This window comes from Ahaetulla prasina, chromosome 2 (genome assembly GCF_028640845.1).
Source record: "Ahaetulla prasina isolate Xishuangbanna chromosome 2, ASM2864084v1, whole genome shotgun sequence".
Taxonomy (NCBI): Eukaryota; Metazoa; Chordata; class Lepidosauria; order Squamata; family Colubridae; genus Ahaetulla; species Ahaetulla prasina.
The window spans coordinates 78,318,114-78,330,506 of NC_080540.1; the positions used below are offsets into that span (position 1 = coordinate 78,318,114).

At 36.7% G+C, this 12,393-nt stretch overlaps 1 protein-coding gene across 1 annotated transcript in view; it reads left to right on the top strand.

The window, feature by feature from the left end:
* Nucleotides 1-12,393, top strand: part of GNAI2 (G protein subunit alpha i2) — a 110,651-nt gene that overhangs the window by 96,724 nt on the left and 1,534 nt on the right. The window contains exons 6-8 of the mRNA XM_058165808.1: nt 2,519-2,648; nt 4,890-5,043; nt 11,649-11,874. Coding sequence (XP_058021791.1) covers nt 2,519-2,648; nt 4,890-5,043; nt 11,649-11,839 — 475 coding nt within the window. The 3' untranslated portion in view covers nt 11,840-11,874. The remainder of the gene's footprint in view (nt 1-2,518; nt 2,649-4,889; nt 5,044-11,648; nt 11,875-12,393) is intronic.

Genomic DNA, 12,393 nt, shown 5'->3' on the forward strand with positions numbered 1-12,393 from the left:
ACCTACTGAAGTTAAGGACACTTGAGACAGCCATAGCTTTTTTAAAGTAAAGTAAAGCTTTTTTCAAGTAAATATTGCATAAGTATGTATATATGACCCTTTTCTTCCATCTTTCCTCTCCATTTTAAACAAACACTACTGTATTTAAATAAAATGTGCTAATCAGTTCCACTCCCTTCAGCTACAGACCTTTGAGCAATTGCAAATGTGGGGAAGTAAATCAGAATTTCATCCAGTTGTGCAAGATTCCAAGTATAGCTGGGTCAATGCTCTTATTCAGTAGTGGCTAAGCTGGCGCCTTCCTTCCTTCTTTTCTTTAGTTATGACTTCCTAGGTGCATATGGCTCCTTTTCTTTTTCTTCTTCTCTGTACCACTAAGTAGCTTAACATAAAACATTGCTCTGGTTATCATTATGTTCAGTAAATGAAAAGATGTGTGTGTGTGTGTACATGTGTGTGTACATGTGTGTGTGTATCTGTTTATCTGTCTGTCTAACTAACTAATTTTCATTGTTTAAATATTTTACGAGTTATTTTTGAAAGCATATTGTTTTTTTGAATCTTAAAGCATGAACATGTTTTCTTGTGACATCAATGGTCCAGTTGCCGTGCTTTTTACCTGCAGTCATTGGAATTCTGGACCTAACATTTCAGCTTTGGAACATGATAAGATATATAATCATGCAAAGCTTAATTGGGAAGTCATCTAGCATTATGAAGGGTAATTTCTAATCCATTAGGGATCTTTTTTAAATTCTTACTAGACAACTGTTCATTAAGCAACATGGAATATCATGTGATTTTTTGATCCATTAGGGAGATTAAAGATTTCCCCCCACACACACACAAACGTAGAAAATAATTCCTTGATTTATAGTCATATCCACTGTGTTGCAGCCCACATACTTTTTTGCAGTTTTAGCACAGAACAATTTCCTCTTCTCCACAAACCGAGGTTGGAAGATGCAACATGAATTCAGAAATACTCCGGCAAATAGTCTACTGCCATAACTGAGTAAATAAACATTGTGTTCAAATTAGCTTCTATAAATATGCATATGAAATTTGAGAGGAGCAGCCTAGGTTTCCAATTGATACTGTTGACATTAAAACAAAAACATCAACTAATTACAGATGTCTGCAGGTGTTAATAGGCAGTCATGACGGGGTTTAAGATGGTGACATTTTAAAGCAGATTCTTTCCAGGAATGAATGGAATTACACACAAGGGAAGCTGCCCTGCCCCCTATACTTGGGACTTTCAGATCCAGGACTGGCTCTTAAACAGATGTTTCAGCTTAGTTGCTCTTGTTCTTCATATTCTGTAGAAATTATTTATTTTTCTTCTAAGAAGTCTGTTGAACCTAGGTATATTTAATATGTATTTCTCTTGCTGTGCACATTTGGCTTATTTATATTTTGATATTTTGTTACACTTTCTGTGTTGATGTCTGGACTGTTTTCTAAGATAAATAAAACAAGACAGGCATTTAAATATAATTTTAAATGGGTGCATTAAGAAATGCCTAAACAATCCTTTTGATTTGATATAAAACTTTTAAGAAAAACCATTTTGTGCAGTTACCTTTCAAAAACATTTTTTCTTAGAATTATGTACATTCAAGAAGCAACAGAGTCAATTATTTTTCTTTCTAGGCCTTAAGGCTGAGTTGCATGTTTGCATTTCATGCAGTACCATGAAATGCATGGTATTTTCAAGTACAACAGCTACAGGTGAAGTGCATCCCTTGGAATATGGAAAAATATTACCTTGTGTTAAATTGGTTTGATAGTCTTCTAGATGGATTGCCCTTCAAATGGTGCTTTGCTTTGTTGCTTGTCCATATTTTCATGCATCTGTCCTTTTGAGTATTCCGCCCTTTTCTTTCATGTCTTGCAGAGAAAATTTCTTTCATGTCTTGCAGAGAAAATTTCTTTCATGTCTTACAGAGAAAATCCAAGAATTTCATCCTAGTTTAAACAACTAGTCTGTACAATGGACCTTCTGCAAGAATTTTAGACTGTATTACTAAATGATTTATCTCAGATAATAACCCCCGATTTATAATTTTTTGGACTCTAATCTAGTTGAAGCCTAACTAGTAAATTGGATGGGAGATTACTTGAGAAACCTGAGCTAAAAACTGGAAGGATGACTTCCACATTTTTCAAATGAAAAGTCATACAAGCAGAAAAAGACAGTTCTATATGCTGAATGGTTTCCATGGAAAAGCCATGGACAAGTCCATGAAGTCATTAGGAGACAAGCTTGACTCAAAGAGAATTCCATCTTTATTGAAATGTTTGTGGGGTTAGATATGAAAACAGTACAAGCTATAGATTTATCTTTCAGGTTTTTTTTGTTGTATCATTAGTAAATGAAAATTAATTGATTTCTTCAAAGTTACATTTTGTTTCCATGTTTATAAAGGACCTCTCTTTTTTTATTTTCAGTGATGTGGTGCTTCTGCAGTTACTGCAGAGTTTGCAATCAGTAACTCTGTAATTTTGCTTGCAGGATGTTTGATGTGGGGGGCCAGAGGTCTGAGAGAAAAAAGTGGATCCATTGCTTTGAAGGAGTTACAGCCATTATCTTCTGTGTCGCTCTTAGCGCCTATGACTTAGTTCTGGCTGAAGATGAAGAAATGGTAAGGATACAATCATAATAAATGAAGCTATCATACAAGTCAAACCACTAATCCCTTCAGCTTAGTATTTTCTACACAGATTTGGCAGTTACTCATTAGTCTATTGTGCAGAATTTTTTTTTTTTACTAGTTCTTCCTGTGTTACTTAGAGATTCAATGGTCTGCATGCAAGGCCAATACCGTACTTGACCTATTCCTTTGTCAAATGTCTAGTCTGCTCAACTCCAAACTTATGAATGGCTTCACAACTTTAAAAAGTCAATAACATCAGAAGTGGGTTTCAGCAGGTTCTGACCAGTTCTGAAGAACCGGTAGTGGAAATTTTGAGTAGTTTGGAGAACCAGTAGTAAAAATTCTGACTGGCCCCGCCACCATCTATTCTCTGCCTCCTGAGTCCCAGCTGATCGGGAGGAAATGGAGATTTTTCAGTATCCTTTCCCCAGGAGTGGGGTGGGAATGGAGATTTTACAGTATCCTTCCCGCACCATGCCCACCAAGCCATGCCACGCCCACCAAGCCACACCCACAGAACCGGTAGTAAAAAAAATTGAAATTCACCACTGAACCACATTATATATAAAATGAAGACCCGTTATATAAAAGAACAATAGTTGACTAAAGGGACAACATAATATATTGCAACATCCTCTCCCTCCCCTCCCCATTAAAATGTGCCTTCCTGAAACATTTTAATGCAAGGCCTCAGGAAAACAAGGGTTCAGAGGCAGCATAGGGGTGGGCAAGGTAGGTTCTCCAGAAGGGTGTTGTTCCAAAAGTCAGGTGTGATGACAGGGAAGGACAATTTCCTGGGTCTTGTTAGATGATTTTACCGGCCGCGGTGTGGCTCAGGCTGTAAGAAGCCTGTTATTAAACACAGCTGCCTGCAATTACTGCAGGTTCTAGTCCCACCAGGTCCAAGGTTGACTCAGCCTTCCATCCTTTATTAGGTAGGTAAAATGAGGACCCAGATTGTTGGGGGCAATAAAGTTGACTTTGTATATAATATATACAAATGGATGAAGACTATTGCTTAACACAGTGTAAGCCGCCCTGAGTCTTCGGAGAAGGGCGGGATATAAATGTAAATAAATAAATAAATAAATAAATTTTGTTTAGTTGATGAGACACAAAGCAAACTGACTCTGTTGAAATGAACAGGATGGCTAGACACTATCAGACATTATAGTTGTCTTTAGGTGCTAGGCCCAGTGCCATGTAATATATAGAGAGGATAAGCGTCACCTTGAATTGTACCTAGAAGCTACATGGGGCAGCTCATGCAGCAGAGCTGTAATATGGATATTTTTATGTTACTTATCATTGCTTGCTTCATTCTGTCCCAGCTGTAATAATTTCCACATGTCTTCAAGGGGTGCACCATGTAGAGCAGTATTACTCATTTTGTGTTCATTTTGTGCATTATAACATCATAAAATAGCAATATGTAATATATCTTTATGTTACTGGCTAAAGAATGCATGGGGTTTTAAAACTGCAGGTATTGCACATGAAATATAGAAAACCTATTAACTTTCTCTGAGTATATTTCGATTTGTTCAGTTTATATGCTGACTTTCTACTTACATGCATATTCAAGGCAGCTAACAAGAATTAAAGAAAATATTTTTAAAAATAAATAAATAGGTAAAATAATACTTTTCACATTTTGTTAATATATAAAACTAACAAAAAGATTGCAAAAAAGGTAAAACAAAAAGTAAAAGGACAAAAACATCTGGAATGTACAGAAAACAAGTTATGTTTTAATGCAAGCATTATATTGTACCTTGAACATGCAGAGTAAGATTGCTTAGCCTTTCTATTTCACCAATAGAGAGAACCAGTATATAAGTGAAGAGCAAATGCCTATACCAGTCCATATTTGTAAATCCAGAGTGGCATTGTAGGTCCATGATAAAAAGTAGTGTTATTTACTCTACCCTGCCGTTCTTAAAGCCATACTTCTTTACATAATAAAAATGTTTACATTTTTAATCCATATTCGTCTTCCCCAAACCAACGACATCAATCTTAAATCAAAATGAGTGGATGAAGCCTCTACCATATGCCGAAGTATGCTTTCAGCATAATGAAGTTGACATCAGTCACTCTGAAACATTTTCTGAGGTGTTCAATAAATATAAGGAAAATATCTTTTTGTTAATTTAATTTAAACATTATAAAAACAATATTTTTGCTCTAAGTTCACTTTTGGGCTGAGAATGTTCTCTATCTTGACAGAATCGGATGCATGAAAGTATGAAGCTGTTTGATAGTATCTGTAACAATAAGTGGTTCACAGATACTTCCATCATTCTGTTCCTCAACAAGAAGGATCTTTTTGAAGAGAAGATCATCCATAGTCCTTTGACTATCTGCTTCCCAGAGTACACAGGTAAACGTTTTCTTTTTTCCCCTTTCAGATTTGCTGTATTATCTCCATATCCTATATGGAATTAATGATAGGCTTAATTTAGCTTAAGAATGCTATTTTTAGCTGTGTTACAATGAATGCCATGTCATTGTTCTTGGGTTCACTGAAGATCATGTTCTCTATACAGATAGTCCTCAGTTAATAACGATAAATGGAACTGGAATTTCCAGCACTAAGCAATGCAGTCATAATGTGCAATGTCATGTGACCACATTGTTTAGCGATGGCAATCCTGGCATTTCCAATTGTTATCATTAAGCAAGGATTATGGGTCCTTAAGCAAGCCCCAGATGGGTCACAAGCTGCTGACAGACAGGTAAGGCAGGGCATGAATGTGGTGGAACTGGGGTACAGCTGCTACCAGGTGGAGGAGGTGGGGAAAGCAATTCACAGAGCAACTTGTAACCTTCCCCGTCGGCTTCCTTGTTGACTTTGCTTGTGGGGAACTTCAAGGACTGATCATAAGTACCACTGGTTCAGGACTATCGTAACTTTGAATAATTGCTGAATGAATGGTTGTTAAATAGGGACTACCTGCATTCACCAATCATCCATAATATCAGTTAGTAAGCAAACCATTGGGGGGGAGGGAAATAAACCCAGAACAGGACCACCTCCTTGCTGTTCCTTTTGTTCTTCAAACATATTGCAAATTAGCAACTTTCACCTTCTTTCTATAATTTCACTTTGAAAATGAGCCAGATTTATTAAAAATACTGAACTTCTCCACTATTTCAATTCCTTTGGATTCTCTTGTGAATTTTCAAGATTTTTGAAAAAGCTGCTTGTTTATCTTCCATGTTCCCATCAACATAAGAAATATTTTTTACTATTTGAAATATAGCAGGATAATTTTTTGATATTACGGTTTACCATGTATTTACCACAGTATATGGAGCATTCCAATGTATTTTTAGGATCTTACATAGTCTCGGTATACAGCTCTGCCTTCTACCTACATGATACTTCTTTTCAAGTACATCTTATCCCTTGAAACACTATGAAACTTGGTGAAGCAGCTGTATTTATAATCTTTGAGACTAAAACTGCAGAAATTTTTTTGGCTAGAGAGGTGTTCAAAGTACACTTCAGACAAATCCAGAGTCCCCAGAGCCTCATGCAATTAATGATAAAGAGGATAGCAATAGCAATAGCACTTAGACTTATATACCGCTTCATAGTGCTTTTACAGCTCTCTCTAAGCGGTTTACAGAGTCAGCATATTGCCCACAACATTCTGGGTTCTAATTTTACTGACCTCGGAAGGGTGGAAGGCTGAGTCAACCTTGATGAGAGGTTGAGATTTGATCTGCCAAATTGCAGGCAGCCGGCAGTTAGCAGAAATAGCCTGCAGTACTATTCTAACCACTGTGCCACCGCCATAACAGTAGTAAAGTTTATATATTGCTAAAAACTTCAATCCAGATACAGGGTATGCATCCAATAATGTTAAGATTTCTATAAAGAAAAGGAAAACTATTAAGGGATGATTCATCGATATTTTGTCATACAGTACAACAGCCAAGATGCTACATGCAGCTCAAGAATAATTTCATGGGATAATTCCTCTAGATCTTCTCCTGCAAATTGTGTCAGAGATGGAAGATGAGAATGGGAGAAGGGAGTTGATGGAGAGAAGACAATGAGCAAACATATTTCCAGAAACCAGTTCAGAATAACAATGCATTGACCTCAGCCAAGCCAAACCAATCCAAGTAGCAACACTGTTCATCAATAGTAGTCAAGAAGTTGTTAATTATGCTTGCAAATACACATACTTTTAATTGCAAATAATCTTTATGTTGTATTGTGATAGTGAGAAATATAAGGGATTTGTTATCAGCACTAATGAATTCATTCTGGGCAAGTAGTAAAAAAAAACATTACTTGAAAGGGAGATTATCTGTGGAATCTACTCTCAATTCATGAGGTATTATAATTGTGAAACTTCCTCCAAAATTTCCAAGTGCAAAAGAAAACAGCAACTGTTACCCTAAAAAGAAATTTTGCAGAAGGAGGCCAATTATTTTGCAATGGTGTGAGAACTTCAAGTATGTACAGACTTTGCATATGTATATAAGATTGTATGTTCCACAAGTTAAGTGAACATTACTCAGCAAAATTCTGAATCGCCTTCAAGATGGCATTGGGTGAAAAATCATTCAGCTGAAATGCAGTGGGGCATATAGCATGTTGCTAAAGCGCAAGTATTCATGGGAGGAATGTTTTAGTCTAAACATGAATAAATTTACATCAAATGAAAGCAGAATAATCATTTGCCACCTGCAGATTTATAATACATAGGAATGTATAAATGTGGGAAATATGGTGTTAAGAAGTTATTGAACTGTTTACCTGTAAATCTTGATTAGAATACCTGGAGAGAGGAAGAATATTGTATATTTATTTTTGTTTAATTTTTTTAAAAAAATTGTTTGGCCAATCAAAATTAACTTACGGTGACTCTGAGTGGCTTACAGAATTGTAAACCCTAAATTCCAAGTTCTAAATAAACTCTCATCCCCCACTAGTGGCAACAATCCAATATAGATCATCCTTCCAGAATTCAGCGCACTTCAATATCTTTAATATCCTTAATCCCCACCCATGCATGACATTTAGCCATCATGCTTGTAGATTACAGCTCAAACACTTGGCAAAGAATAATTTCAGGAAGGACTGTTTCTGCCTCAGAACAAAATTGCATAATACGCTGACTTCCTTTTTGTTAGTGTGTACATTTTTGGACAAAACTTTTCCTGCCCACATTATTATCTTTCTTCAGATCTTTTTATTTATTTATTTCAGGTGTTTCTATGTCACCAACTTAAACTGGCTTTTGAGTGGTATCCTCTCTTAATCAATTTCAATGCAATTAAAAGCAGCATTTATCAATCATATTGCTATTACACTACTTATATATTAGACTTCTTGAACATCCACAATTTCAAAAGCAAAAATTGGGATAGAAATTGCTTGAGGTGTATTAGGAACATCAGATATACTGATGATACCACTTTGGGGCTCTGGCATTGAGGAAGACTTAAGGAATCTTTTGCGGAAATTGAAAGTCAGGCATACAAAATCTGGTTTGATATTCAATATTAAAAGAACCATAGTTATGTCAACGTCTAACACCAATCCAATTGAAAGAAGGAGTTAAAGATGTACTGAAAATAATAACAGACTTTATTTTCTTTGACTCAAAAAGTTGGAGGTTGGAGATTGTAGTGATGAAATAAATATATGTCTGCTTCTTGGAAGAAAGCCTATGACAAATATAGGCCAAAAGAAAAAGTACAGAGACATCACAATACCAGCAAAGGGGATATGTCGTCAAAGCCATGGTCTCTCCAGTTGTAACACATGGCTGTGAAAACTGAACCATCAGAAAGGCTGAATGAATAAAAATTAAATGCATTTTTAATTTGTGCTGGAGAACATCGTTGAGAATACATTGAGCAACAAGAAAAAAATAATCATTCAATATGGGTTGAAGGAAAACAAGACTGTTCATTGAAAACACTAAAATAAAGGTAAATATTAATATTTGGGGCACATAATGCCAGAAGCAAAAGCTTTTGGAGAGCCACAATGGAAAAATCAGAGTTCGTAGAAGATAAAAGCCAAAGAAGATAAGATGCCCGGATGGTATTACTGATACCATGAGGATGAGATTACAAGAATTCAAAGGGGTTATTGATAGATCATCCTGGGGAAGTATTATCCGTCAGAACAAAGTAGTGGAACAAAGTAGTACAAAACTCAGATTAGGCTTTAGGTAAATATAGCAATATTGATTTTTTTAAGCATTTCCTCTGAGCCCTAAAATGAACATATTCCTTAGAAAAGCTAGACTTAGTAGAACAAAATGGTGCAAATTATGGCATGTATAGTTAAAATAGCCATTTCTTCTTTTCATGGAAGAAGAAAGAAATAGCAGAAAAGGCTTTTCCATACTATTTCAGAAGTGAGAAAAGTCCTCATTTGTTGTTGAAATGATCCAGAAAGATCAGAATGAGGCTGTTGAATTAATCAAATACAAACTGCCTTCTAAAACAACCTCCCTATTATTTTCAGTATATTTGAGACAATATACATACTAAGTATGTACTATAGCAGGTGTTATTGTGCCAAATCTCCTTATGCAGTGATTGTGACCTGTGATTGTCATCACTGATGGCATAGCAGCAATAGTATGTGCAAGTTATGCATATGCTTTGAGTTTCAATCAAGTGTCCTTCTGTTTGCTGGAGGGCAACCTTGTGCTCATACTGTGTTAGATTTCTTAAAGGGTGGCCATGCAAACAGTTCTGTAAATCCAAAAATGAGAAGAATTTTGCCGTAAAACTTCCCTGATTATGGCATGTAAACCTTTGATACAATAAATATTTTAAATTATACAAGTTTACTATTTTTTTTTTATTTGCATTTATATCCCACCCTTCTCCGAAGACTCAGGGTGGCTTACACTATGTCAAGCAATAGTCTTCATCCATTTGTATATTATATAATAATATACAATACATAATTGATAAATGTATGAGATATTAAGATTTTTCTTATAGTTAGGATGTATCACTTCAGTGGCTATATGAAGTCTGCATCTTGGGAAAGTTGTGGTAGAGAGGGAAGAAGGTGGCTTATTCTGAAATGCAATAGGTAATTACAGGTAGTCCTCGACGTATGACCAAAATGGATTCCCAGATTTTTGTTGCTAAGTAAGATATTTGCTATGTGAATTTTGTCCCATTTTATGACATTTCTTGCCAGAGTTATTAAATGAATCACTGCAGTTGTTAAGTAAGTAACGTAATTGTTAGGGGAATCTGGCTTCTCCATTGACTTCGCTTGTCAAAAGGTGATCACATGACCCTGGGATGCTTCAGCCGTCATAAATGTGAGTCAGTTGTTAAGTATCCAAATATAACTCATGTGACCACGGGGATGCTGCAATGGTCGTAAGTGTGAAAAATGGTCACACGTCATTTTTTCCAGTGCCACTGTAACTTTGGACGTCACTAAATGAACTGTTATAATTGTTGAGGACTATACCTATAGTCTGCATGTTGCCCAACAAGTATGGTTGTAGTCTAAATGGTAGGTGCCAGAAGGGCAGTTCTAAAACTTTGGCAATAGGAAAAGGAAGTTGCCTGGTTTGTTTTGAACTTGTTGTATATTAGCAAAAGGTGTGCCATTTTTGTTTGCTGATATTCAGCCCCATAAGAACTTATTTAGTTCTTGTTTTATTGCTATTAAAGTATAGGATAAAAAATGTAAAAGTGTAGCACCACATTCCAAATACTCTGATGTATACACATATATGATCAGATGCCATTCTTCCCCATCTCATTCCTAGCCCATTTTTTTTTGTTTTTGTTTACCAAGATTCTAGACAGTCTGTAACTCAAGAAGGCTAGCAAAACTGAGTGAGAATATTTTAATCCCCACATTTGGCAGTCTTGGCTGAGATTCCGCACTTAAGCATGCAGATTTATATAGAACATTCTAGCATTGTTAGTTTTATAGAGAAACCAAATCTGGACTCTTAATTTCTGCCTTTACAACTGGAAAAAAATATTACAGATTAAACCGGAATGTTACATGGCTGAGTATTTTGGGTGTCTTCTTTTCAAATCGTTGGGAGGTTAGGGAACTTGGTGCAAGGTGATCAGTTAATTATGAGTTCCATTAAAAAAAAAGTCTCAGATGGATTTGCTTCCCCCATCCCCACAAAAAATGCAATCCATATAATAGCCATATATAGAAATTGTAGCAAATTATCTCTCTTTTGAAGCCACTTCCTTCTGTGCAGAGAGATAGTGTGTTAACTACAGATCTGATAGAGTGGATTGTTTTAAGTTCAGTTTCCTTGATGTGACTAAGCCTTGCTGCTCAGGGTTCCATGGAAAGGAGCCAACAAAATGACATTTTCCCTTCCTTTTCCTCCCCTTCCCCACTTCCACAAATTAATTTTGTTCCACACTTACCACACTAATTCAATATCTGGCAGAGGATGAAAACAGAGCTTTTTCATGGCTGGAGTGTCTTGCTAAGCTTTTCATAGCAACTCTGATACTGTTCATGTCAGGTATGTCAAACTCGATTTCATTGAGGATCACATCAGGGTTATGTTTGACCTCGGAGGGTGGGCGTCGCTGGGATAGGCGTAGATGTGGACCTCATTCACATCGGGGGCACCTGTGGTGGCCCAAGTACTCTGCCAGTGAAAACAGGCTCCCAAGCTCTTTCTTTTTGCTGGCACAGGGTTGCAGGAGGCTGTCGCAGCCAAAAACCGAGCTCGGGAGCTTGTTTTCACTGGCAGAGACACCGTGGGCCAATCCTTCGCTGTTTCCAGAGCGGCCTTGCGTGCCAGATCTAACCACCCGTGGGCCAGATCTGGGCCCCAGGCCTTGAGTTTGACACCCTATGGATTGAGGATGGTTCTTGACTTTTTAAGCTAATGCACTGCTTCTTTAAGGATCCAAGCTGAAAACGGAGTCAATGCACCTAGTTACGGTATAATAATCTTTGTAATCATTGTTCTTTCTCTCCCTCCTTCTCAGGGGCCAACAAATATGATGAAGCTGCAGGCTATATTCAGAACAAGTTTGAGGAGTTGAACAAGAGAAAGGACACCAAGGAGATCTACACCCACTTTACTTGTGCCACTGATACCAAGAATGTGCAGTTTGTCTTTGATGCTGTCACCGATGTCATCATCAAAAACAACCTGAAGGACTGTGGGCTCTTTTAGCTCTTCAGATGGCATCTACTGAGGAACATAGAAAGGTGAGGCTTTGTTAGAATAATGAGACAGTTTAAGGCTACTTGTGATGAATAATCACACTTGCAAACTTTTAACACACAGGTATCTGTGCCAGTTTCCTGAAAGCAAGACTGGATGCACTTATCTGAAATGTCTCATTTCAGGGACTATACAAGTCTTAAATGGATGTAGGGGAGTAATACTTTCCATTTCATCATTGATATTCACTGAATATAAAAATATGCAGTGGAGATCATGGCTTTCTGGATGTAAGATGGGTTTCCATGTCTAACAAAGTCCACATCAAAATGTAGTTCTTATTTGTGTAGTGGTTATGTTAGTTTAATAAACCACTATGAACCACAAAAACCTTACTAAAGTACCCATGATTGGTGTGTTAATGATTCAAGGTTCTGGATTACATTAGCAACTATTTTTAACTTCAGAGACCCACAAATAAGTATATATGCAGGGCAGAGTGAATGCCATACTGGATTGAGCACTGACATGTTTTTGTGTGTATCGTTTACCTTACAGATATC